This window comes from Carassius gibelio, chromosome B22 (genome assembly GCF_023724105.1).
Source record: "Carassius gibelio isolate Cgi1373 ecotype wild population from Czech Republic chromosome B22, carGib1.2-hapl.c, whole genome shotgun sequence".
Taxonomy (NCBI): Eukaryota; Metazoa; Chordata; class Actinopteri; order Cypriniformes; family Cyprinidae; genus Carassius; species Carassius gibelio.
Window position 1 is genome coordinate 14954770 of NC_068417.1, and position 27282 is coordinate 14982051.

At 35.9% G+C, this 27282-nt stretch overlaps 2 protein-coding genes and 2 long non-coding RNA genes across 4 annotated transcripts in view; 3 read left to right on the forward strand and 1 right to left on the reverse strand.

Moving 5' to 3' along the window:
• Positions 1 to 14166, reverse strand: part of LOC127987217 (uncharacterized) — a 29196-nt gene extending 15030 nt beyond the window's left edge. Inside the window, exon 1 of the mRNA XM_052589492.1 lies at positions 14043 to 14166. Coding sequence (XP_052445452.1) covers positions 14043 to 14088 — 46 coding nt within the window. The 5' untranslated portion in view covers positions 14089 to 14166. The remainder of the gene's footprint in view (positions 1 to 14042) is intronic.
• LOC127987218 (SLAM family member 9) overlaps positions 1 to 27282 on the forward strand; it is a 198872-nt gene that overhangs the window by 73871 nt on the left and 97719 nt on the right. The gene's annotated exons all lie outside the window — the stretch shown is intronic.
• LOC127987246 (uncharacterized) lies at positions 5630 to 13131 on the forward strand. Its single transcript, XR_008161124.1, has 2 exons — positions 5630 to 7284; positions 12572 to 13131. It is a non-coding gene; the product is annotated as an uncharacterized LOC127987246 (long non-coding RNA).
• Positions 23590 to 26053, forward strand: LOC127987259 (uncharacterized). Its single transcript, XR_008161137.1, has 4 exons — positions 23590 to 23651; positions 23932 to 23978; positions 24330 to 24464; positions 25045 to 26053. It is a non-coding gene; the product is annotated as an uncharacterized LOC127987259 (long non-coding RNA).

Genomic DNA, 27282 nt, shown 5'->3' on the forward strand with positions numbered 1-27282 from the left:
GAACGTCTTTAGGACGTTATCTATACTTGATGAATGTTCTAATAAAGTCGCTAGAAAACATTCTTAGAACAACGTTCTTGGAACGTCTTTTGGACGTTATTTGTACTTGATGAATGTTCTTATGAGGTCGGTAGAAAACGTTCTTAGAACAACGTTATCGGAACGTCTTTAGGACGTTATCTATACTTGATGAATGTTCTTATAAGGTCACTAGAAAACGTTCTAAGAACAACGTTCTTGGAACGTCTTCAGGACGTTATCTGTCCTTGATGAATGTTCTTCTAAGGTTGACAGAAAACGTTCTTAGAACAGCGTTCTCGGAACGTCTTTAGGACGTTATTTGTACTTGATGAATGTTCTTATAAGGTTGCTAGAAAACGTTCTTAGAACGACATTCTTGGAACGTCTTTAGGACGTTATCTGTACTTGATGAATGTTCTTCTAAGGTTGACAGAAAACATTCTTAGAACAACGTTCTTGGAACGTCTTTAGGACGTTATTTGTACTTGATGAATGTTCTTATAAGGTTGCTAGAAAACGTTCTTAGGACAACGTTCTTGGAACATCTTTAGGACGTTATCTGTCCTTGATTAATGTTCTTCTAAGGTTGACAGAAAACGTTCTTAGAACAACGTTCTTGGAACGTCTTTAGGACATTATTTGTACTTGATGAATGTTCTTCTAAGGTTGACAGAAAACGTTCTTAGAACAACGTTCTCGGAACGTCTTTAGGACATTATTTGTACTTGATGAATGTTCTAATAAGGTCGCTAGAAAACATTCTTAGAACAACGTTCTTGGAACGTCTTTTGGACGTTATTTGTACTTGATGAATGTTCTTATGAGGTCGGTAGAAAACGTTCTTAGAACAACGTTATTGGAACGTCTTTAGGACGTTATCTATACTTGATGAATGTTCTTATAAGGTCACTAGAAAACGTTCTAAGAACAACGTTCTTGGAACGTCTTCAGGACGTTATCTGTCCTTGATGAATGTTCTTCTAAGGTTGACAGAAAACGTTCTTAGAACAGCGTTCTCGGAACGTCTTTAGGACGTTATTTGTACTTGATGAATGTTCTTATAAGGTTGCTAGAAAACGTTCTTAGAACAACGTTCTTGGAACGTCTTTAGGACGTTATCTGTACTTGATGAATGTTCTTCTAAGGTTGACAGAAAACATTCTTAGAACAACGTTCTCGGAACGTCTTTAGGACGTTATCTGTACTTGATGAATTTTCTTCTAAGGTTGACAGAAAACATTCTTAGAACAACATTCTCGGAACATCTTTAGGACATTAATTGTACTTGATGAATGTTCTAATAAGGTCGCTAGAAAACATTCTTAGAACAACGTTCTTGGAACGTCTTTTGGACGTTATTTGTACTTGATGAATGTTCTTATGAGGTCGGTAGAAAACGTTCTTAGAACAACGTTATTGGAACGTCTTTAGGACATTATTTGTACTTGATGAATGTTCTAATAAGGTCGCTAGAAAACATTCTTAGAACAACGTTCTTGGAATGTCTTTTGGACGTTATCTGTATTTGATGAATGTTCTTCTAAGGTTGACAGAAAACATTCTTAGAACAACGTTCTCGGAACGTCTTTAGGACGTTCTCTGTACTTGATGAATGTTCTTCTAAGGTTGACAGAAAACGTTCTTAGAACAACGTTCTCGGAACGTCTTTAGGACATTATTTGTACTTGATGAATGTTCTAATAAGGTCGCTAGAAAACATTCTTAGAACAACGTTCTTGGAACGTCTTTTGGACGTTATCTGTCCTTGATGGATGTTCTTCTAAGGTTGACAGAAAATGTTCTTAGACCAATGTTCCCGGAACGTCTTTAGGACGTTATCTGTCCTTGATGAATGTTCTTATAATGTTGTTAATGTTCTTGTAAGGTTGATAGATAATGTTCTTAGCACAATGATATCTGAACATCTTTAAGACGTTATTTGTACTCAATTAATTTTCTCAATGTTGAGAGAAAACAATTTTAGAACAATATTCTTAGAGCTTTCAATTTTATTAATGTAATTTCTAAATTAATTAATTGCTAAAGTTGATATGGTGTCATCCTAAAATATTATGATAACAGCATGTCCTTATATTTTCAGGTTATTATGAACGTTATCATAATGTTGAGAGAAACTTCTTTCTTATAGGCTACATAAAACATGAATAGAATACAACGGAATACATTAGGATAGAAAAATAAATGTATTTAAATATGAAACTACAACCTTGAGTATGTGGTGGCTAATCGCCTGAATGTAATTTATAATTATTAATTATATATCTTTTTGAATTTAGTGAAGCCACTTCGGGGTATTACGTGAATGGCATTCACTGTAAGTGTAAGTGAAATTTGCCAATTGAAGTTAATTAATTTAACTCAAAAATGTAAAAGATTATTTCATCTTAATTTGTTATTTGAACTCAAAAGCTATTTAGGTTAAACAGAACTCAAGCTAAAAAAAATACATATTAATTTATTGAATCTACCATACAATCTATTCTTTTTAAGTATAAATGGCTGACCACAAAATATTTAAAAGAATAATGAACATAATTCGTGTTTTCAAACAGAGTAAAAAAGTAATTATTTCACTCGACAAAATAATATCCGTGTGTTTTTCAAAAACCGTGCGCATTTTTCAGCCAGTCACGTCACGTGCACTCCGCTCATCCACACTGGACCCAGTGTTGCCAGATTGGGCGGGTTACCGCCCAATTGGGCTCCTTTTGGTCACGTCCGACCGGAAAAAAATGCATTGGGCGGGTCTTTAAAATTTGGGCTGGTTTTTAATGCAATAGGCGGGTTTTTATTTTTGACTATAAACAGTATTATTTATTTATTTTTTTATGAAAACTAACTATAAAATAAATTATATAATGTAGGATGATGTTTAAATTAGATATGGTTCAGGTTAGCCAATAAGGTTCAGAGGAATCCTGTCCAATCAGACTTCAAGCCTGATTGGCGGGTTGTTGTAGGCTAATTCGTTATATCGTCAAAACTGCATTATCATCATCAGTGATCATCATTCATCATCATCATCATGCCAAAGTGGGGTAAATATAAAAAGTCCTACAGAAAGGAATGGGAGAGTGACCAGTCTTTAAAAACATGGATTACACCTGTGGTAGGCGATGATACAAAGGCATTTTGTAAATACTGTCAATCAGAAATCAGAGCACAGTTAAATGATTTGAAAGAACATGCTAATACAAAAAAACACAAATCGCGCTGTGCACCAAGTATAAAAACGTTTACTGTGTCAGTGGGAGCAGCAGGGCAGTGTCCGATCAAAGATGACCAAAAGCGCCGTGAAATTAGAATCGCTGCTTACATTGCTTGTCACAGTTCAATAAATGCGGTGGACGATTTGTCAGACATTTTGAAAGATGAGATGGGAACATTCCAAATGCACCGGACAAAGTGTACAGCCATCATCAAATCAGTCCTCGCGCCACACTTCAGAGAAGAACTTGTGGAGGATATTGGGGATTCTCCATATTCCCTGTATCTCGATGAAAGCACTGACATATCCGTGAACAAACTTCTTTGCATTTGTGTGAAATAGGCTACCACTCAAAAAAACACAGCAGGTTTGTAAGTACATATCTTGGACTTGTGGAGCTGACAGATGCTGATGCTAAAGCCATATCAGACACTGTTGTCGCTTTTCTATCGAAGAACGGTCTCCAGATTAAAAACATGATGGGCATTGCCACAGATGGTGCCAGCGTAATGGTTGGAAAAAACCACTCGGTTTTTACCCTACTTAAACAAATACAGCCAAACCTGCAGCTTATTCGCTGTGTTTGCCATTCGCTTGACATTGTTGCAAATAAAGCAATGCAGCTTCTTCCAAGCAACATAGAATACATGGTTAGAGAAACCTACAACTGGTTCGCACATTCAGCAAAGCGGCAGTATGAGTACAAGAACATATATGAGACTATCAATAACGGGGGCTGCCCCTTGAAATTAATAAGTCCAAGCTGTACCCGTTGGCTTGTGATGGCTGACTGCATTAACCGCATTGTGCACTTTAACATGGCTTCAAGTACAGATCACTGCTATACTGCTCGGCTTTTAAAGGAAATGTACAATGACAAAACGAATCTCCTTTACATGAACTTTCTTCAGCCTGTTCTGATGGAAATCAAAGCTGTAAATAAATGCTTTCAATTAGAAACAGGAAACTCTCTCGGTGTGTTTAGAGACTTGGAAAGGCTGTACATGACAACTGTGAGACGCATTCTCAAACCGAGCGTCTTGCGTAATCACAAGCAGCTCCGTGAACTTGACCTCACACAGTCTGGCATATTCCTATCCCCTCTGGATGCGGACCTGGGTACCACATTTATGGACAAACTGAAGGAAAGTAGGCTAGCCCCAGACATGAAGGAGATCATTTCTTCGCGTTGTATGGATTTTCTAAAAGAACTTGTAAAGCAGTACCAATTGCGTTTACCTACTTCAATGGAAATCCTGAGCAAACTGGAGCTCTTCTGCCCGAAATCTGTTATGTCCACTATAAATAGGCCTGATCTTTTCTCTTGCCCCATTGGTACATTAGAAACGCAGTGGAGGAATGTCGCAACCGCAAACTTCTCTGATGATCAGGACATTGACAAGTTTTGGCTCGAAGTCGAAGAGTTTAAAGATGCAGGGGGGCACAAGTGTTTCCAGGAATTGGCACAAGGTGTCATAAGACTTCTTGTTCTGCCTGTTTCCAATGCCCATGTTGAGCGGGCATTTTCCCTCGTCTCGCTTTTAAAAGATGACACTAGGAATCGCATGGGACTACCTTTACTCTCCAGCATCATGGATGTGCGCACTGGCCTGGTCAGAAATGGGCTTACTTCGGCAACATTCAAACCTCCCAGGTGTAACCGGTGGCTCACGACACCAGTTTTAAAATCACTTTTCTCTGTGTTAACACTTTCTTGTACCTGTTACACAGGCAGTTGCTGGAGAGATTTGACTCAACAATCTATTGATCAAACTGGTTATGACTGTACAAAGTTGGTCCTATCATTAAATATTTCTAGAATTGTTCTATAATAAAGACGTTTTCATCAGTTCTGCGGGGATTATCGTTAACTTCGTATTTAAAGGTAAGCGTGTTTATGCTATTAGCCTACAGTTTTATTTTGATGTACAATTCTGATGTTTGATCATTTATGAAACGTAATAGTTGATGCCGATTCAGTGTATCATTCAGTCATTATTTTATTTAAAATTAAAAGAAGGAAAAAAACGAGAGTTCATGTTGATTCGCCCAATGGTCTATAAGTTAAATAATAATAATAATTTTAATAATGATAATATAAAAAAATGATTAGTTGGTAATTAAGCACAAATTTGTAAGTAGCCTACTAAAACAAAAAGAAAAGTATAATGAAATGATATGAGAATTGACCTATTAGAAAAGAACTGTAGCACAAGAACAATAAAAAATGTTGTCCCCTTCTGAGGTTTCCGATGTAGACCTTGTTTTTTATTAAAATTATCATTTATATATATATATATATATATATATATATATATATATATATATATATATATATATATATATATATATATATATTTAAAAAAAGATGCTATAAGATAAAGATGCACTGGATATAGTTGGGGAGAGCCTCGTGCTCTCCGATGTGCGATTTGTTAGTCTGGTTGTTTAATAAGAAACAAAAATTGTGTGTTTTATTCTATAACAGTTTTAATAACAGTATGTATTTTGGGCTGGTATTTTTTTTAATGGGCGGGTTTTAAACTGTAGTTGGGCTGGAAATCTTTAGTCCAATCTGGCAACACTGACTGGACCGCGCTCACTCACTCGCTGGATGGGAGCACAGCAGGATTAACGTTATTCGCGAGACACGACGCGGTCATGGTAAAAAATACAGGTACGTTAACGTTAAGCATTTCGAGCTTCTTTAATCTCATTTAAAGCACTCTAAAGTCAACTTCATCTAAAAATTAACAAGCTTAATTATCAAAATGTGTGCAACTCTAGCTAAGGTTAGCACAGGAGCGAGGTGATAACGCACCATTAAGTTATATCAAAGTTATCAACGGTGTTAAGTGTTAAATATGCAGTGTCATACACAACAGTTCGTCATTGGTAAATTAAGAAGTATTTTTGTGGTTTATCACATTAAGACAGCGTAAGACGAGTCCCGCAAAGTGTAACGTTATTTTCAAACTAATGTTACCGTTAGAGAGACGCTGGTCTCTAACCGTCACTCCCTACACAGATCTGAAGCGAGGTAAAGCGAACACACATTCACTGGATTAAAACACTTTAACCTTTGTGTTCAGTATTACTGGATATCTGTAGGTTTCATCTAGAATGTCCCATCTGATCCTGATCAAGTTTATTAAATCCGCCGAATGTTAAACAAAGGGGCTGAAGAGCGTTTATAAAGGCTGTTTAACCTTAGTTAACATTTAAGTTATTTGCTCCTCACGTTGTCTTATTTAAAATTCATACTAACAAATTGCTGTCATACTTTGAAATCAATGTTTTTAGTGCAAAGGCAGAGAGTGAAGGTGTGGTGGTATTGGCAGCAAGAAGGCTGCAATAATATGGGCCTGAAATGAAGTACTGGTAAGTACTATTCACATTAAACAAATTGATGGGCTTTAGTGTTGTACCAGATGTAATTTGTCACGTTAAAAACAGTTACTTAAATACATCGTACTTTTGTTTTTATTTTTTGATGATTTGCTATTAATGCAGATGTAATGGTGACCAGAAATGACCAGCAGCACAAATGTTAAGTCTTCTGAAGCAATTCTATACTTTTGTTTTATAAGTTCTATATTTCTAATCCAATTGAATATTAGATTAATCAAATCATTAATACACAGATGAAAAATAACAAACCTCAACTAAAGTCCAACAACAATGACAACATGACATCTAAGAACCAGTCATGTTTGATTCAGATTAGGGCTTGGCGATATGTGAAAAAATCTTGATATTGGCAAATTTTTTATGATATTCAATATATATCTTTATATATTTTATATAATATATATAGATAATATAAATTTAATTCCTATAAGTAATTCCACATTGCCATGTTTTAACACATGATTATAAAAATAAGCTGTCCATAAATGTTACTTAATTGTGAGTTAAATTTCTCTAATTTTGTGTTTTGTCTTCAGGAACATTATCAGTCATTCAAGCTATGATATCCTGGCAGATCTACTTCCTGAAAAGAAGACTCAGCAGATCTTTTCAAGACACACTAGGTAGGACACAGTTCAGGACAACTTTATATTTACTTGGCAACATTTTTCTGAAATCAGCAGAAATTACTGAATAGTTGATCTAGGGATGTTCATTTTAACCAGTTAACCGTTAACCAACCGTTAAGGATTTTGACAAAATTAAATTACAAAGTAATTTATACAAATATTTTAAAAGGTTTGCTGCATAGTTAAAATATGCTACTCGTATAATTTTTATTTTATTTTTATTTTTGAGAGAGAAAAAAACACAAGTCACTTATTTCATTCAGAAATAGGCCTAAAGGCTATTTTAGTTCCCCTCACTCCCCAACAAATCATTTCAATTAAATGTATTTATTCAACACAAATTAAAATGTTTCCATATTCACGATGTATTTGAATAAATAATATTTATTATGTACTTAGTTTGCATTCTATTTAGGGATGTGCATTTCAAGAAAAAGTAATAATCTATAATCGCTTTGTATTATTCGATTAGTGGTCAATAATCACCCCCCCCCCCCCCCCCCTCTTGCGCATGCACCCACACACGCATAAACACACACACATAAAAAGAGAGAGAGGGAGAGAGACTATTCAGGCTTTCAGTCTGTATGATAACAAACTGTTGAATATATTAGAGAAAGGTCTATCCTAAACCAAGCCAATTGATGGTTGTATGATTGCTAAAGCATATTAATATAAATCCGAATGATGGCAATTAATAACATAACAGTCCGTCTATTATCAACTGTTCACAAGGTTGTAAGAGCTTATGACATTTCTGTTTTTTAAAATGAGCATGAACATTCATAGCATTTTTAAATGAAGTTTACAGATTAAGATTAGAACAGATTAATTCAGACATGATTATTAGATTTAAAACACATTACGTGTTAAACAGAATATCATAAAACACGGTACGCGTTAAAACATGTTGTGAACAGCCTGAATGAAGGCACTAATTTGAACATTAAATGTAATGTATGTATTTATAACAATAGCATGTCCACAGTTCTAGATATTGGCAGCACTACCCTCTGATTATGTCTCCCTTTTCCCGCTGGCCTGTAGACTGCGCTTCACGCTCCGGGCCATTGCTCTGTCCATCTCTGTTACCCTGTCAGATTCTGTCCCCTTCCATGAAAAAAGTAGGTAGTACTTATATGGGCCTGACAAACCGAGGGGGAGCTTTTAATTGAAACAAGAGAACTAATATAGAGCCTTACATGGCTGGTCTTTTCAATTCTTTATTAATTTAATTCAGAAATATGATTGGAACATTTTATGTTTGTTTAATTCAAGTTTGTTTGTTTTTTAAATAGCCTACAAAGCGACTAGCTCAAGACCGTGAGTTTTGATCAGTTTATCCTTCTCAAAAAAAAAAAAAAAAAAAGATTAGCGTCATAATATTTAATTAAGTCAAAACTACGACAATGAAATCATGTTACATTGCATGAGGTAAAATTGAATATTACACCTGTAATTTAAAAAAAGGATGTGGCACCTGTCGTACTTCACGTTAAAAACGAAAAACAACAATAGGCTTACTGACGATTTTTTAAACTCAAATTGATTTATTTCAAGAGACTCTGGTTTGTATTAAATTGTTCTATTTTTTTTTTCAACATGCACTCAAATATTTATTCGTTATTATTTTCGTGCTGCAAATATTAAACAGGAAAATATTTGATTCACATGCATGCAGCATGAAAGGAGGCGAATATCTCACTACAGATTCAAGAGCGTAAAAAACATTTATTGTTTGTATTTTATCTTAAAATTGACAGAAGCCTGAGGCTTTGTGTTATAATAAAAAGTAACAAAGCCCAAAGCTTATTGCGATTAAAATAGGGCTGAAACGATTCCTCGAGTAACTCGATTTAAAAAATTATCGAAGCAAATTCATCTGCCTCGAAGCTTCTTTTAATTTATTTTAAAATCTCACGCCAGGTTCTTTCTCAATTATTTTTTTTTATGTGACACAACACATTTAAGTCACCCACAAACCGAAAGGAGACACAAGGAGTCAGCAGTGTTTTGATTTGAGGGCGCGGGCAAACGTAAAGAGAACGTCGTGGCGTGTGTCAATTGCAAGATAGAGCTGGCATACCACAACTAGAGCCCTATGATTTCTGCGATGCAGAAAACGTGGAGGGAATCACGGAATCCAGTCATAAAAACAGATTTTACAGTTTAACGCGGAATGGCATGGAATTTGCCAAATTTTGAATGAAATAATCGAAAATAGGTCATTGCACTTACATCAAATCATGATATGGACTAATATCTGTAAATATTAAGCCGGAACAGTCTATTTAAATTTGAATCCTGCATGTTCTGCGTGTCTCTGTTAATGAATGGAGCAGAAGCGCGTCTGGAGCAGAAGCGCTCATGACGCTAGCTGTGATTTCAGCGTCTGCTGTCTCACTAAATAAGGACGTGAACACATGAAGAACATCTCAAGAACTGCACTGAAAATCACTTCATGAGCATTTGACCATTTGATTTGATTAAAACTAGCGTCTCATCACATACACAGAACTGTAAAGGTATGTCAACCCGTCAAAATAAAAGTCCGGTTTAAGTTATTGCGGGTTAGTACTGAAAAGTTACGTTTGCTTAATTTTCAATAATTAAAAGATTAATTAAATTAATGTTTTATGTGTTTAATGTGCATCTATTTAAAACCCCAATTGAATAGCACTTAAATGCACTTAATTTAACTTTATATATAACTTTATTGTCATCGTTCACAGTACAAGTACAGACAGAGAAACAATGGGTAGTGATTAAATGTTTATTTTTGATGTATGCATTGCATTCTATTCATTTAAAAAAAAACAAAAATGTATATAAAAGGAAACTTAGTTGTTCATTTTAAGAGACCCAGGAGTCTTATTTTCTCTTAATTAATATTGCACTTTAATTAAGCAAAAACGCATTTTAACTGATTACTCGATTAATCGATGGAATTTTTGGTAGAATACTCGATTACTTAAATATTCGATAGCTACAGGCCTAGATTAAAACGTTACATATTATTTCCAAGCTTACCATAATTAAAAGCTTGCGAATAGTCACATAACGTGTTATGTGAACATAAAAACATAACATGTTCATATGTAAAAATCAACATAACGAGTCAAATTTTTAAATGGTTTAAAAACATTTTATGGTTATCAAACCAGTGGAATATTACATTTTAGTCCTACAACAAATAACAAATCATTTTAATGCAGCTAGCTCGTAATCACGAATTACGTGGGAGACAGGAAGTTTCTCACTCTGCACAGTGGAGTGGAGTGTTCACAGACGCAAATTTTCAGTGTTGGTACCGATACCAGTGAAAATCCACGATTATCGGTACCAAAGCAAAACACAAAAATATTCGAATAAAAAAAATAATAATAACTTTTTAGCACTAAAAATAAAACCAATGCCATTCTTTGTACTTATTTACAATTTGGTTTAAAGTTTTTCTACAATTTATATAATTATGAAAAGTAAACAAGTTTCACCCAAATTTAATTTGTCTTTTAATTTATGAAATGTAAACACATTTTATTTCTGGTAAATAAAGGGGATTTTCTAGTAAAATTAAAACGTGGAAGAAATATTGTGATTTATTTCTTTAAAAAATAAAGTTTTATAAATTATTTCAACAGTAGTAGTAGTAGTAGTATCACATACATTTTACTAAATAATAGTAATATTTCTAGCACAATGCCTTTATGTAAAAATTTACTTTTAGTCCTAATGAATGCATATTTGTCATTTTAACTGAACTTAAGACTGGTGGTGATGCTTAAGATATTTTTGGTCATTGATGGTTTCTGTAAAAAAAAAAAAGTAATAGATCATATTAATTATTATTAAAAGATAATACTACTACTAATTCTACTATCATACTAATGTATATACAATGCACTATGAATTGATGAGCTGCTGGGTTCATGAATATTAATCACGTTGTCTGCGTTCGGTCAAACTGATTTGCTGAAATCAAAACAGGGGAGGGTACTAGATCAGAGCCAGCCAATGAAATTGCCATTTGCGCATTAGCTCCGCCCACTACCGGAGAAACCGGTATGTCTTCTGCTTGTTCAAAAATGAATATGAATAATTCTAAATTAACTCCATTACAGGAAAAGACAATAAAGAATAGTTTACATATAGCGTGTCGATTCAGCGTGGTAAGACTCTCGCTCTCTCTCTCTTTTGCATGTGTGAGAAACTGAAAAGATCTCTTGATGGAGAGAGAACTCTGAAGCTCAGATGCTGAAATTATGCGCTTCAGTCTATGTAGTAAACAAACCCGCACGTCTCTGCCATTCATTAATACACACAGAGATGCGCAGAACACCGAATCATATTTCAAGCAACATTTGCGTTTTAACATTTACAGATACTGGTCCATATGGAGATTTGATTTGATTCATTTATGCTAACTTTGACAAATTCCATGACTGTCCATATTAAAATGTAAGTTTCATTTTCATGACTGGATTTTGAGATTCCGTCCTCGTTTTCTGCTTTCTGCTAATCTGGAAATCATAGCGCTGAACCGGGTTTGAACGGGACCTTGGGACTACGGGTACTTAAAGAAACCTGGTACCGTCACTTTTAAATTTTTTTAGTACCGACTTGGTACCGAAGTACCGGGTCTTTTGAGAACACTAGTGGACTGCATCATTCTGTTAACTTTGTGGTTCATTATTTTGAGTCGTTTGGGAGTTCAATTAATCATGCTGCACATGTCAGTAGTTCCCTGGCGCGGTTGCTCACACTTCAGGTGTACAGCACACTAATTAAACTGAACTGCGTTCTGGCCCACTTCTTCCAACCAACCGTGTCCGAGCACAGCACAGAGCAATCGCAGTCACCCGAACTAGGCTATGGGGGTAAGAAATGCTCGGGCACGGTTCACATCCTTAGAAAATAATCGCACAGCCTAATCGATAATCGGTCATTAAATCAACTAATCGAATATTCAAAAATCGTGACCCATCCCTAATTCTAATATCAAATATGTTTAGCATAACATTACGCTGGTACGGTAATAACACTTAACAGCACTGATTTTACTGCATATTTAAACTGAGCAGTGTGGCTGCATTGTCCATGTAGAAAGTTTAACTGTGTCACCCTCATGTTGTTCACACCCATTTAGACAATTATTTTTATTTTTTTATAATCTTTCATAATTTTTGTCTTTCCATTGAAAGTCTAGGCAGTAGACTTATTATTTCATAGGAATTTTGTAATAACACAGTTTGTAACATCAGCTAATCTGTTTACTTTACAGATGGAGCGCGGAGAGACCGGACAGTTCCCACAGTGCTAGTTTTTCAGCCACACCCCAAACACAAATTCATATAGAAGTTTTCAATAATAAAAAGTTCATATGATAGTTTATATTTAGCTATGAAGCAATAGTTTATTGTCATAAATATTAAACTAAATATTAAAGTCCTTCTGTAGTGAAAATCAAGTTTTTATGCTGTTTTTTTTTTTTTGTCTTTGTGGCATTAAATATTGCTACATCACAATCCAATTACCAATCACATCTAAGAATAATTTCCTATAGCATGCCAATACCAGCGCACAAGCACAAAGACAAATTATAGCAAAAAAATTAGATTAAATATTTGACTACAGGGGACTTTCATTTTTTTTTACAAGATATTAAATTTTCACCAGTCTGTTCAATGTGTTGAAAGTGATTATCTTTAATAATTCAGATACCTGTTGAAATGCACATGTAATTGAATGCTTGCTTGGATCTGGAATGTTGTGTTAATAAATGTTATGCTGAAAGAGAATGTTGCAACAGTGCTAACCTGAAAATAAAATTTTATTAAGCTATACTTTGTAATGTTCAAATTAAAGTTTATACAATGTTTTATTCTTAATAACATTTAAGTGGAAAGAACATTGTAGGCACATTATGCTGACCATAAAATAAAGTTCCAACATTTTAACGTTCTTGGAATTTTCCAAATAAATGTTAATAGAATATTGTGTTTAAATGAAAATTAGGTTGCAGGAACGTTATGCTGACCATACTGTAAAATAACGTTCTAGCAACGTTAAGCAAACTGGACATTTTAACGTTATTGGAATGTTCAAAATAAATGTTCATAGAATGTTATATTTTTTATGAAATGTAAGTTTCAAGAACATTGTAGGGACGTTATGCTGACCATAAAATAACATTCTGGGAACGTTAAGCAAACTGGACATTTCAACGTTTTTGGAACATTCTAAATAAACGTTCATAGAACTCAATGATTTTTTATTGTATACTACATATTTTAAATGTGATTATAAATAAAAATTCAAATATGAATAGTCGAATATATTTATATCATAATCTGCGCGACCCCATCGGTGACTTTCTTTGATTACGTTTGCAGGGCGTTCCAAACGAGCGGTTATTGTCGGTGAAGTCCACTTCAACTGATATACCGTGCTCGGGGAGTAGGGAGCAGTGAATACTGCGTAGGGACCCTGTCGAATGGAATGCACCTTCTCCAAAAAAAGTGCGTACACTCAACTTTGGGACACAGCTATAATTTCCACTACTACCTACTTGAATGCCGCTGTTACGAGCTCTCGCGACTCATTTGAGTAATATTAGCTAACGTTATATGGAGAGTTTTAGTTAAACTATAAACTCTAGAGTACTGCATACATTTTTGTCATACACGTCATACGCAGTTATGCCCTTTATCGTTTTTTCGCTAATAGAAAAGTGAAAGTAACAAATGCTTTACCAGGTATGAAGAAGACACACAACGTGAGCAGAAGAAAACGACCCATTTCATCATTTTTCTAAAACTTTAAAACATCCTTCTTCCTTCCACTATTTTCTTCTTCTTCTAGTATAATGGCGGCCGGGTTACAGACAGTGTTGCCAGATCTCTCGAGACAAATAATTATTAAGCCTGTGAAAACAAGCCCAAAACAAGCGACTTTTTTTTACAAAACTGCACACAAGGTACAGTTTATTTATTTTTCTCCCACCAGAGCTTCAGGACAATGACCACAAGAGGGAGTTAAACCACCTTTTAACATTATTTAACATTAGAAAACTGATGGGATATCAGATATCAATATGTGTATGAGGAGATGTCGTCACGACACAGCGCCCCGCCCCCAGAGACCGCGTCTCCTCCCCTTTACGCCATTTTGGGAGGATACCATAGACAGTAAAAGAAATGGACACAGCGACCCCATTGGAACTCAATTGAGACAAATGAAGCCCAGTTTTAGCGTTTTTTAGCACTTCCGTTTCTGATGCGCAGACTCAAACGAAGCTTGACGACGTCAGCAACCTGTCTGCCAGATGTAAATCTTCTATTAGCTGTGCGTGCAAACTGCCATCGTTGATCTTGCAGAGACGGCGAGCTTGAGCGGGGAGTTCTTTGTTGTGAGTGAGCAGGAGTAAGTATTTTGATTAATTATTTTGTATAGTATTTTAAAATGTAGCGCCAGTACGCCATATTAAGTTAATTGCCTGTGAGCTTCTCCACCTGTCTGTACGGTAATGCGACAGAGAGCCGAGTGGTTATGACGCAATCGTTAGCCTATTTTTTACAAAAACTGTTTATACGGGGCCATAATGTAACATAGAAGGTAATGGAGCCCTTTATACATTGTCGTGTATCTTTAGAAATAAATAATTGACAAACAGAGTCTTTAAACGCCTCAGATGTAAAGATATTCGCTGTCAAAGTGACGCCAAAATGAATGGGAGTCAATGGGAATGCTAACGCAAGTGAAGTTCTGCTAAAAGATGGCATCCCCCACCCGACTTCAACTTCCGGTCGAGTTCCTTGCCCCTTGGAGGATACCCGCCAGCACAGTTCACAGTTCGTAGTAGAGCTTTCCAAGGATTTCAGGTTTTTGAATTCTAGCATAGTGTGATAACTGATGCCAAAAAAAAACAAGTAATTAACTATTTCCATGTAAGTGCAAGGTGGTAAAGAGACTAGGTCTTTGTTCCATTCAGCTGCAGGCAGCTCGTATGGGTCGACGTTTTTAATATTAGCCAGTTTCTCTAAATACCTCTGTTTGGCGTTGGTAGTAAAGTTTCTCCCTGTAAGGACCCTTTTCGTTTGCCGCATTCTTCTCCATTTCTTCTTAATTTCTATATTATGTATATGTATTTATTTATATAATTTCTCGTAATTTATATCCTTATATCCGCTACAATTTGTATCCGTCTCTGTATCGCTCTTACACTGGGAGGATAGTGGATTCATTAGTCTTATATATTTCGCTCTGTATCGCTCTTACATTGGGAGGATACGCTATCTTACATAGACATCATATAAGTAGACGCCCTATGCTGGGCGACGAGATTTGCGGCCGCCATCTTGAACCGGTCGTAGTTTCGTTGCGTAGCAGCAGTTAAGATGCCAGAGCACTGTGCAGCATTTTCCTGTTCTAATCGGCGGAGCATCGCAAGTACGGCTCGGGATTACTTTTCACAAGCAGTGGTGGACAGTAACGGAGTAGCTTTACTTCGTTACTGTACTTAAGTACATTTTTCAAGTATCTGTACTTTACTGGAGTAGTTTTATTTTTAGCAACTTTTACTTTTACTTCACTACATTCCAAAGCATAAAATCGTACTTTTTACTTCACTACATTTCATAAAACACATCGTTACTCCCTATATCACGTGCTCCGACACTCAGAAGCGGTGTCTGATTCATCATGAACGAACTGAGTCTTTTCAAAATAAACCTTTAAATCGGATCGCGAATCGCACCAAACGATTCGTTTACGAATTAGAATGATCCGATTGCAGCTGTTCTGGAGTCGACCACTCACTGATTCAAATGAACCATTTAGTGCGAGTCACCAGAAGTAAGAACCGGGAGATCTTGTGAGCGCGCGTGCGTCTAATGTTGCTTAAAGTAAGTTATGTCGAAATTTTGGATTAATTATTGTAACTGAAAATCATATTTAGGTCAAAACTGTCAGTTGTTTGGGAACTAAATCCGTTGTAAAGAGAGATCTATTTAAGCCCACTCAAATGCTCGAGTGCAGACGATGCAGACACATCAATTTTAGGTAAAAAAAACAACAACAACAACAAAAAAACCTTAAAACAACACAGATTAAATACAATAACTCATGCATGTTCAAGTTCACCGCTGCCGTAATGTTAACAGTTTAATTAAAATGTCCTTTGTGACGTCTGTTTTTATATTGTTTATCGACAGTAACGTTATGTATATTGTTTGGATTAACTAGACGAGTAGACAGACATGAATGTTCATCGTACTGAAAATAAGTAAATATTGTTAGCTAATGCTAACTGTCTAGCTAACAAGCTTGTTGGTGCTAAGTTGATGTAATTTTTATAAATGTCCAAATATTTTTATTCAGCAACATATATATATATAGATAGATAGATTACATCTGGTTAGAAAAGAAAGGATGTGATGTTCAGAACATGGTAACTACAGTAATTATCAAAGTGGGAGGAGATGCACCCCGTTTGGCTAGGGGTGTTTTTAAACCACAGACAAGATTTGAGAAGGAAAAAATCATTATAAATTTTTTTTTTATTATTTTGTTCCTTAAAATGTTCTTCCTAACTTCAGGCCTTATTATCATGTCATATATACAGTTCAGACCAAAAGTTTGGACACACCTTCTCATTCAAAGAGTTTTCTTTATTTTCATGACTATGAAAATTGTAGATTCACACTGAAGGCATCAAAACTATGAATTAACACGTGGAATTATATATGGAATTATATGCATAACAAAAAAGTGTGAAACAACTGAAAATATGTCATATTGTAGGTTCTTCAAAGTAGCCACCTTTTGCTTTGATTACTGCTTTGCACACTCTTGGCATTCTCTTGATGAGCTTCAAGAGGTAGTCACCCTTTTGCCTTCTGTCTGCGGTCCAGCTCACCCCTAAACCATCTGGATTTGGTTCAGGTCCGGTGACTGTGGAGGCCAGGTCATCTGGAGCAGCACCCCATCACTCTCCTTCTTGGTCAAATAGCCCTTGATGCCTTCAGTGTGACTCTACAATCTTCATAGTCATGAAAATAAAGAAAACTCTTTGTATGAGTTTTCCAAACTTTTGGTCTGTACTGTAACTTTGATGTTCTGTAAAACAACTAACTTTAAAATACTTTTTTCTTACTGGTGAAAATCAGATGGTCATCTCTGTTTTCTCTCAGGTACATCACAGTGTAAGCTTCACAGTGAACATTACTCTCATCAGCGTAGTCCATATCAACAACAAAAATATATCTTGATTCCATATAGTGGTTATTTTGGAAAAAATCCCAGGTATTTTGAGCAGTAGGATTATAAAAAAATTTGCTAATATAAAATTAAATTAAGTAGCCTATGTAAAATTGCAAACATCTATCTTGCAGTACTTTTTTACTTAAGTACATAAAAAATTGAGTACTTTTGTACTTTCACTTGAGTAAAATTGAAAAAGGAGTACTTTTACTTTTACTGGAGTAATATTTTACCATATGTATCTGTACTTTTACTCAAGTACTTGATTTGTGTACTTCGTCCACCACTGTTCACAAGTAGACTTAACATTACTGTTGTACTATTGATTGTAGTTTGTCCTTAAATCCAGAGAATTGAGAAGGAGCAAGGATCTTTGATAGTACTGTACTGAAATCGTAGCTAGCTAACATTAGTTAGACTATGTATCTCAACTCAAGTGTTTCTCACATAACTTACTATTACTATTCAGATCAGAAAGAATTTCGAAAAAACATGTTAGATGCACGAAACTTACTTTTAGCGTTAGGTAACGTTAAGTGCCTAATACCAACACAATCCAATCTGAGTACATACATTGTTCGACATAACATAACTGTTATTTGTGTTAGCGCACGTGATATCAGCAAGTAATGTGTATTAAGGTTGCTTTGTTCATATTTTCTCTGTTCTTTATAGTGTATTTGAGTACTGTGTAAAGCGCTAATAAATATGCATAATTTGTATTCTTATTATAAGGTGCTGAGAGCTGCAGAGAGGGTGATCCGCCAAGCTTCAGCAATACAAGCTCCTCAGGTGTCAACAGTTACAGAAGAGAGAGAGTGTGTGTGTGTGTGTGTGTGTGTGTGTGTGAGAGAGAGAGAACCAGTGTATATGTCACAAATTATAATAAATTGTTTCTTCAACTTATTAAATATCTTATTTTACTGCAACTATCTGTTTCTGCTTCTTTTATCATAGTGTGTGATTTATAAATATTCTACCTCACATATTTATATTTTGGGCGTCTGGTCATTTATGTAACTGTAAAGCCTATTATGAATATTAAAATACGCCGAATCATGTGTCCTATATCATAGCTGCATGAATGACCTTTGCAGCAAAAAAATCCGCGTCAAAATCAGTTACGTATTCAGTGAGCTATGATTAATTTAATGCGCTGACAGCTCATTGCACCTGGCAAACAAGTTACACTCAGTGGAGCTGGTGACCGGTCCAAGATGGCAGCTCCACGGCTCGTTCGTGCCAATAGGCAGTAGCGTTCGATGGGGCGTCTACCTAAATGATGTCTATGCTATCTTACACCGATAGCAGGTGTGTTCGACATCGGCTGCGGCTGGATGCAACCGATCGGCGAGAGTAGCCGCGTGCAGGTGGGGAGGAGCTGAAAACGGAGATATGAAGACGGACACGTTGTGGCTCCCGTAGTTTGCTGCAATTACGTCAGTCATGGCAGATCACGTGGCGATTGCTTACTTGATCGCGTTTAATGTGTGTATAAGTGGTGTTTTGGAAGGGTCTTGAATGTTGTTAAGTTGAAGTTACAGCAAGTTGTTAGCAGTTTGCTAACCACATGCAGGTGAAGTATAAACACAGCAAAATAAACTAAAGAATATGAAGAAACCAAACAAATGGAGGAACATAATGTATTATGTATCATTTGTATAGGAGCATACATTTATGACCACATTAGATTGTATGCTTTTAAGATTAACATTTTAGTTCTTAAAAATGCTCATTTGAATAGGTTATGCTGCTGAATACTGTAAAAGGTCTGTATAAAAAAGAAAGTCATGCAAAATAAACATACACAAACTTTATATTAACAATAAAGTAAATACAGTAAAACAATATTTAATAAATATGATTTATAAGATGAAGACGACATAAAAACGTATTGAACTGTTTTAAAAGTCCATATTAGAATTTCTGAAACTGAAGCCGACTCGCAATAAACTTGAAACGCACGTCATCTGTGTCATCAGTGAATCCAGCCAATCGTGGATCAGTTGTGTCGTCATCAGAATCTGTGCAGCCGCTCTTCAGAAGCTGCGCTGGCTAAGTTCTCCGGCTACTCTCGAATCGCTCTCGTGGTACTTTGACGGCACACGTCACAGTCACGTGGCGTCAGCGCTGTATCAAGTCGGACAAAATTTCTAACCGGCATGCACTGCTTCAAGTCAGCCGACGATCGGTTTGCGCAAAACTGCATGAAGTCGAACAAGCCTAGCGTATCCTCCCAAAATGGTGGGCGGGCTCAATTCGTCACGTGACAGCAAGCTACCGTGACGCATCTCCTCATTCTCAATAGACTGATGTACCGAGTACATTATATACACAGTAAACATCTGATAATTAAAATTTGCACACACAAATAAATATCATCCTGAATTCACAAATTATTTATTATTGCATTATAAAAACTCCCCTAAAGTCCAGCCAGTCACCATCAGTCGCAACTCGCGCGCATTTACTTAAAGTTTACGTCACTCAATGACGACGTTTTCCTAACCAGAAAAAAAACAAAAAAAAAAACAAAAAAAAAAAAAACAGATTGCCCTGCTCTGCTAGAACTACGTTTAAATAACATAAATAAAATATCTGCTTGATAACTTATTATGGAGCTGTGAACAAGCCCAAAATAAGCAACTACAGTTTAGAAACTAGCCCAAAAAAACGCTACCCGCGACTACCAGTATTTGTAAACGACTTTAAAGAAAAACAAGCCAAAGTCGCTTATAATAAGCGGACTTGGCAACACTGGTTACAGAACAGCATTAAATGTTCAGAGCGCCACCTTATATTGAGATGGGTTCGGAGGTCGGAGCCAGTGTTGCCAGATTGGACTAAAGATTTCCAGCCCAACTACAGTTTAAAACCCGCCCATTAAAAAAAATACCAGCCCAAAATACATACTGTTATTAAAACTGTTATAGAATAAAACACACAATTTTTGTTTCTTATTAAACAACCAGACTAACAAATCGCACATCGGAGAGCACGAGGCTCTCCCCAACTATATCCAGTGCATCTTTATCTTATAGCATCTTTTTTTAAATATATATATATATATATATATATATATATATATATATATATATATATATATATATATATATATAAATGATAATTTTAATAAAACACAAGGTCTACATCGGAAACCTCAGAAGGGGACAACATTTTTTATTGTTCTTGTGCTACAGTTCTTTTCTAATAGGTCAATTCTCATATCATTTCATTATACTTTTCTTTTTGTTTTAGTAGGCTACTTACAAATTTGTGCTTAATTACCAACTAATCATTTTTTTATATTATCATTATTAAAATTATTATTATTATTTAACTTATAGACCATTGGGCGAATCAACATGAACTCTCGTTTTTTTCCTTCTTTTAATTTTAAATAAAATAATGACTGAATGATACACTGAATCGGCATCAACTATTACGTTTCATAAATGATCAAACATCAGAATTGTACATCAAAATAAAACTGTAGGCTAATAGCATAAACACGCTTACCTTTAAATACGAAGTTAACGATAATCCCCGCAGAACTGATGAAAACGTCTTTATTATAGAACAATTCTAGAAATATTTAATGATAGGACCAACTTTGTACAGTCATAACCAGTTTGATCAATAGATTGTTGAGTCAAATCTCTCCAGCAACTGCCTGTGTAACAGGTACAAGAAAGTGTTAACACAGAGAAAAGTGATTTTAAAACTGGTGTCGTGAGCCACCGGTTACACCTGGGAGGTTTGAATGTTGCCGAAGTAAGCCCATTTCTGACCAGGCCAGTGCGCACATCCATGATGCTGGAGAGTAAAGGTAGTCCCATGCGATTCCTAGTGTCATCTTTTAAAAGCGAGACGAGGGAAAATGCCCGCTCAACATGGGCATTGGAAACAGGCAGAACAAGAAGTCTTATGACACCTTGTGCCAATTCCTGGAAACACTTGTGCCCCCCTGCATCTTTAAACTCTTCGACTTCGAGCCAAAACTTGTCAATGTCCTGATCATCAGAGAAGTTTGCGGTTGCGACATTCCTCCACTGCGTTTCTAATGTACCAATGGGGCAAGAGAAAAGATCAGGCCTATTTATAGTGGACATAACAGATTTCGGGCAGAAGAGCTCCAGTTTGCTCAGGATTTCCATTGAAGTAGGTAAACGCAATTGGTACTGCTTTACAAGTTCTTTTAGAAAATCCATACAACGCGAAGAAATGATCTCCTTCATGTCTGGGGCTAGCCTACTTTCCTTCAGTTTGTCCATAAATGTGGTACCCAGGTCCGCATCCAGAGGGGATAGGAATATGCCAGACTGTGTGAGGTCAAGTTCACGGAGCTGCTTGTGATTACGCAAGACGCTCGGTTTGAGAATGCGTCTCACAGTTGTCATGTACAGCCTTTCCAAGTCTCTAAACACACCGAGAGAGTTTCCTGTTTCTAATTGAAAGCATTTATTTACAGCTTTGATTTCCATCAGAACAGGCTGAAGAAAGTTCATGTAAAGGAGATTCGTTTTGTCATTGTACATTTCCTTTAAAAGCCGAGCAGTATAGCAGTGATCTGTACTTGAAGCCATGTTAAAGTGCACAATGCGGTTAATGCAGTCAGCCATCACAAGCCAACGGGTACAGCTTGGACTTATTAATTTCAAGGGGCAGCCCCCGTTATTGATAGTCTCATATATGTTCTTGTACTCATACTGCCGCTTTGCTGAATGTGCGAACCAGTTGTAGGTTTCTCTAACCATGTATTCTATGTTGCTTGGAAGAAGCTGCATTGCTTTATTTGCAACAATGTCAAGCGAATGGCAAACACAGCGAATAAGCTGCAGGTTTGGCTGTATTTGTTTAAGTAGGGTAAAAACCGAGTGGTTTTTTCCAACCATTACGCTGGCACCATCTGTGGCAATGCCCATCATGTTTTTAATCTGGAGACCGTTCTTCGATAGAAAAGCGACAACAGTGTCTGATATGGCTTTAGCATCAGCATCTGTCAGCTCCACAAGTCCAAGATATGTACTTACAAACCTGCTGTGTTTTTTTGAGTGGTAGCCTATTTCACACAAATGCAAAGAAGTTTGTTCACGGATATGTCAGTGCTTTCATCGAGATACAGGGAATATGGAGAATCCCCAATATCCTCCACAAGTTCTTCTCTGAAGTGTGGCGCGAGGACTGATTTGATGATGGCTGTACACTTTGTCCGGTGCATTTGGAATGTTCCCATCTCATCTTTCAAAATGTCTGACAAATCGTCCACCGCATTTATTGAACTGTGACAAGCAATGTAAGCAGCGATTCTAATTTCACGGCGCTTTTGGTCATCTTTGATCGGACACTGCCCTGCTGCTCCCACTGACACAGTAAACGTTTTTATACTTGGTGCACAGCGCGATTTGTGTTTTTTTGTATTAGCATGTTCTTTCAAATCATTTAACTGTGCTCTGATTTCTGATTGACAGTATTTACAAAATGCCTTTGTATCATCGCCTACCACAGGTGTAATCCATGTTTTTAAAGACTGGTCACTCTCCCATTCCTTTCTGTAGGACTTTTTATATTTACCCCACTTTGGCATGATGATGATGATGAATGATGATCACTGATGATGATAATGCAGTTTTGACGATATAACGAATTAGCCTACAACAACCCGCCAATCAGGCTTGAAGTCTGATTGGACAGGATTCCTCTGAACCTTATTGGCTAACCTGAACCATATCTAATTTAAACATCATCCTACATTATATAATTTATTTTATAGTTAGTTTTCATAAAAAAATAAATAAATAATACTGTTTATAGTCAAAAATAAAAACCCGCCTATTGCATTAAAAACCAGCCCAAATTTTAAAGACCCGCCCAATGCATTTTTTTCCGGTCGGACGTGACCAAAAGGAGCCCAATTGGGCGGTAACCCGCCCAATCTGGCAACACTGGTCGGAGCCAGCTCCAAATGGGCGGGACTTCAGCTCCAAGAGGGCTGTACAAACCTCCAGTCTTTTGATTGGTTTATTGTCATTATGTCATGGGTTAATGCACGCCGTCAACTTCTCTAGGCTTTCCAGCGTCAAGAAAATTAGTTTGAAGGGGTAAGTTTATTAAAAAGTTTTTAGACTTTTACAACGAAGTTGTTAGAAAGTACAGTATCTTTGTGGTTGATGTTTTAGTCTTGACGTAGTTAAATCATGATTACAAGCTCATTGCATTCAAGTTTGAAAATGGGAGGATGGGATGTGCAATTTCTACCTTCAAAACTCATATTTATGATTATTCCGAGAGAACGTGAAGACAGCATTGGCAGCACAGATAAATTACATCTTTGTTGTGTCTTACCCTTTTGTACTAAATATTTTTGCAATACATATCTAGGATCTACGCTGCAGATTATGGACACTGAAGAACGTTACGTAAAATATGTATGTATTATAACTGCACTCATATTTAAACGATAGATTAAAACTTTTAATATAATTGGTAAAGTGTTCCATAAGAATGAGTCTTAGTTAAAACTCCTAACTGATTATGCTTGACTGTAACAAAGCTGGTCATTGTTTCAAAACCTGCTGTTATATTTTTAAAATGTTATCTATTTTTACGTGTAACATTAATCCAAATAATGTAGTGCAATTGAAACATTTGGTTTAATTACCAAATTCATTTTTCAATTTAATAATCATAACAGTGGATATATGAGGATAACTGCAGTGTCCACTACCATGCATTACATATCAACAGTATAAGGTGTAGAATTAATTTTGTCATTGTAGGTAACACAAACAAACAAAAACAGTATGTGTAAACAGTATGTGCAAAGTTCAAGTCTGGGTGGCCAGAAGTTACATTTGGTTGTAACAGTGACCCGATTACCGCCTCTCTCTGCAAACACAAAGGATCACTTTCCTGTAAGCTTTTTTTTCTTTTCTATGCATCAAGATGTGTAATTTATTGTGTCTGAAGTTTTTTACTAATGTGTCTGTGTGGGTGGGTCTTTTTGTGGATAAATTATGTTCATACTTTAAAGGTGGACATTTGCAACAGCGCTTGTTCCTAAAATTGCTCCAGGGGTATGGTCAGAGACTGTCCTAAATGACAAATGTTGGAATGTAAATGACATTACATTCTGTGGACGTCTCACATAATTGTGTATTGTACTTTAGTTAATGTTAACTTGTCAACAGTGAATTATTTTACGATGTCATTGGACTGAATGTTTAGTGACTAATGACACTTCATTCCAGTAAAAATATAATCCATAGCCTTGGAGTGAAAGCAGCAGCAAAGTGTTCCAATGCTGATAAAAATCAAGCAGGTTAAAACCTCAGGTTCCTTAAATATCTGTTCTACAGTACTGTTTGGGGTTTTGAATGGTTTTGAAGTCTGATGCTCCACAGGCCTTCATTTAGTTGTTCAGAAATACAGTAGAAACAGTAATATTGTAAATTGTAGTAATATTTTACAATAACTCTTTTCTATTTGAGGCAGCAGCGGATCTACCCCAATCATCATTAACGGGACCCCAGTGGAGAGAGTGAGCAGCTTCAAATACCTTCAAATGCCCTGCAAAGAGTAGCTGAGCACATGTCCAGAACATCTCTCCCCTCTCTGCAAGACATCCACACCAGAAGATGTAAATCTAGGGCTGTTAAGATCCTTAAAGACCCCACCAACCCATCTGCTACAGTCAGGCAGACCCTTCTGCAGTCTGATGGCAAAGACGGAGAGGCTCAGGAGGAGTTTCTTCCCTCATGTTATCAGACTACTAAACATGGACTTTAAACACACTGAACTTTATAGACTGGTTGTTTAGTGCTACTCAATAACTCTCTGCACACTGTGCTTTTTTGACAACCTAACTATGCAACTCATCGTCACTGCACATTGTGTACATCTCTACACATTATCTGTGTAGCAGTTTCTGTGTAGCATCTCTACAAATCATCTGTGTAGTAGTTTAATACAGTATATTGTGTAGATTTCATTATTTGTATTTAATTATCTCCAAAAAAAAAAAAAAACTTTTAATTTTTTTCCTGTTGTTTCATTACTTGTTTTTAATTTTCTCTTATTTTTTTGCACAGTCTAAAAAGAGTATGCCAGACCTACATTTCACTGCTTTTTGCATGTCATATAACAACTAAAACTTGAATTTTGAATGGTGTGGAGCGTTACCTGTGATTGAGTTGGTGATAAAAAAGGAGATGGGGAAAAGAGTGTCTTAAATTGGACTTTGGTACGTCTTGGAATGTTTTATTATTATTATTAATTCTTGTATTACTATTTAGATTTTTTTTTTCTTTTTTAAATTAAATGTTTATTTGTAAAATTTACTTCCACGCCTTTTGTAATGTTGTTTCACCTAGAGACAAGGGTGTTTTAACAATCTAAACAATATAATTCTCCCTCAGATTTCAAACTTGCATTAAAGAAAAACATTAACATACAGTAAACATTTTCTTGATACTGATATAATTATAAAATTAATATAATTTAATATACTTGAATGTTTGCAGTTGTCACAAAATTATATAACAACCTTTTGTTAATAAAATTTAAACCACAATGAAAATCAATAAATCAGTTTTTCATTAGTATCACTACTTTATGCCATCTTCATTCGCGCGCACCCCGGCAATGACGCAATGTGAAATTTCCGCTTAAACCCCGCCCATTTGTAAAGTCCCGCCCACTAGCGGCAAAAGTTCCTCCCACTTGGAGATACCTACTTGACTTTATTGGATCAAGTGTGTAAAAATCGAGTGTTCTGCACTCTGCAGAAAAAGGCCATCAGGATTGTCTCTGGTGTTCATTACAGACATCATTCCAATCCATTGTTTGTAGAGCTGGAAGTACTTAAACTGCAGGACGTGATCAACTTTAAAACTGCTCAAATTATGTTCAGGGCAAAACTCTCTGCCTTCTAATGTTTAAAATTTATTTCGTGATAGAGATGCTCATCATAGTTACATACTAAGAGGAAATAAAAATAAATATCTGCCCAAATTTAGAACCACTTTAAAATCAATGTGTATCTCAGTGCGGGGAGTGAAGATTTGGAATGATTTGGTAGACAAATGAAAAACCTGTCCAAATATTATTCATTTCAAACATTTGTCAAAAAAAAATGTATTAAAGAAATATGTAGAGGACAGAGAGTGATGCCCTCAGCATGAAGCCAGTGGAGAGAGGGTGTAGGGTAAGAGAGTGTGTGGGCCAGTGTCTCTTGTAAGTGTGTGTGTTGTGCGTGCGTTGTTTTGTCTTGCCCGTCTTATACCATTTATATAGAGCCAATTGTTATACTGTATGTATTGTACAGGAATAATGTTGTTCTTGAATTATTCTGTTTGTATATTGGTTTTGTATTGTATTTTGTGTTGAATGTGAGGGGGTTTGGAATCATATAAGCGTTTGCTTCGTCCACCTCCTTTTCAAACCATGCAATTGTATAATTTGTCTGTTATGTTGCCTGTTATGTTGATTTGTGAGAAAATTAGAATGCAGGTTTGAAATAAACATCATCAATCAATCAATAAACTTCATCAAAACTTCAACAACTTCACTTTGGGAATGTTCTATACCTAGATTTGCATTTATTGGAGTAGTTTTCATTGCTCTTATACAAATTCTTAATGCTCTAATTTCTCTAAATTAGCTTTAGCAGCAGCTCCATGTATATCATGCATCCATTATATATAGCGTTGATCTCATCAAAGCTCTATATAT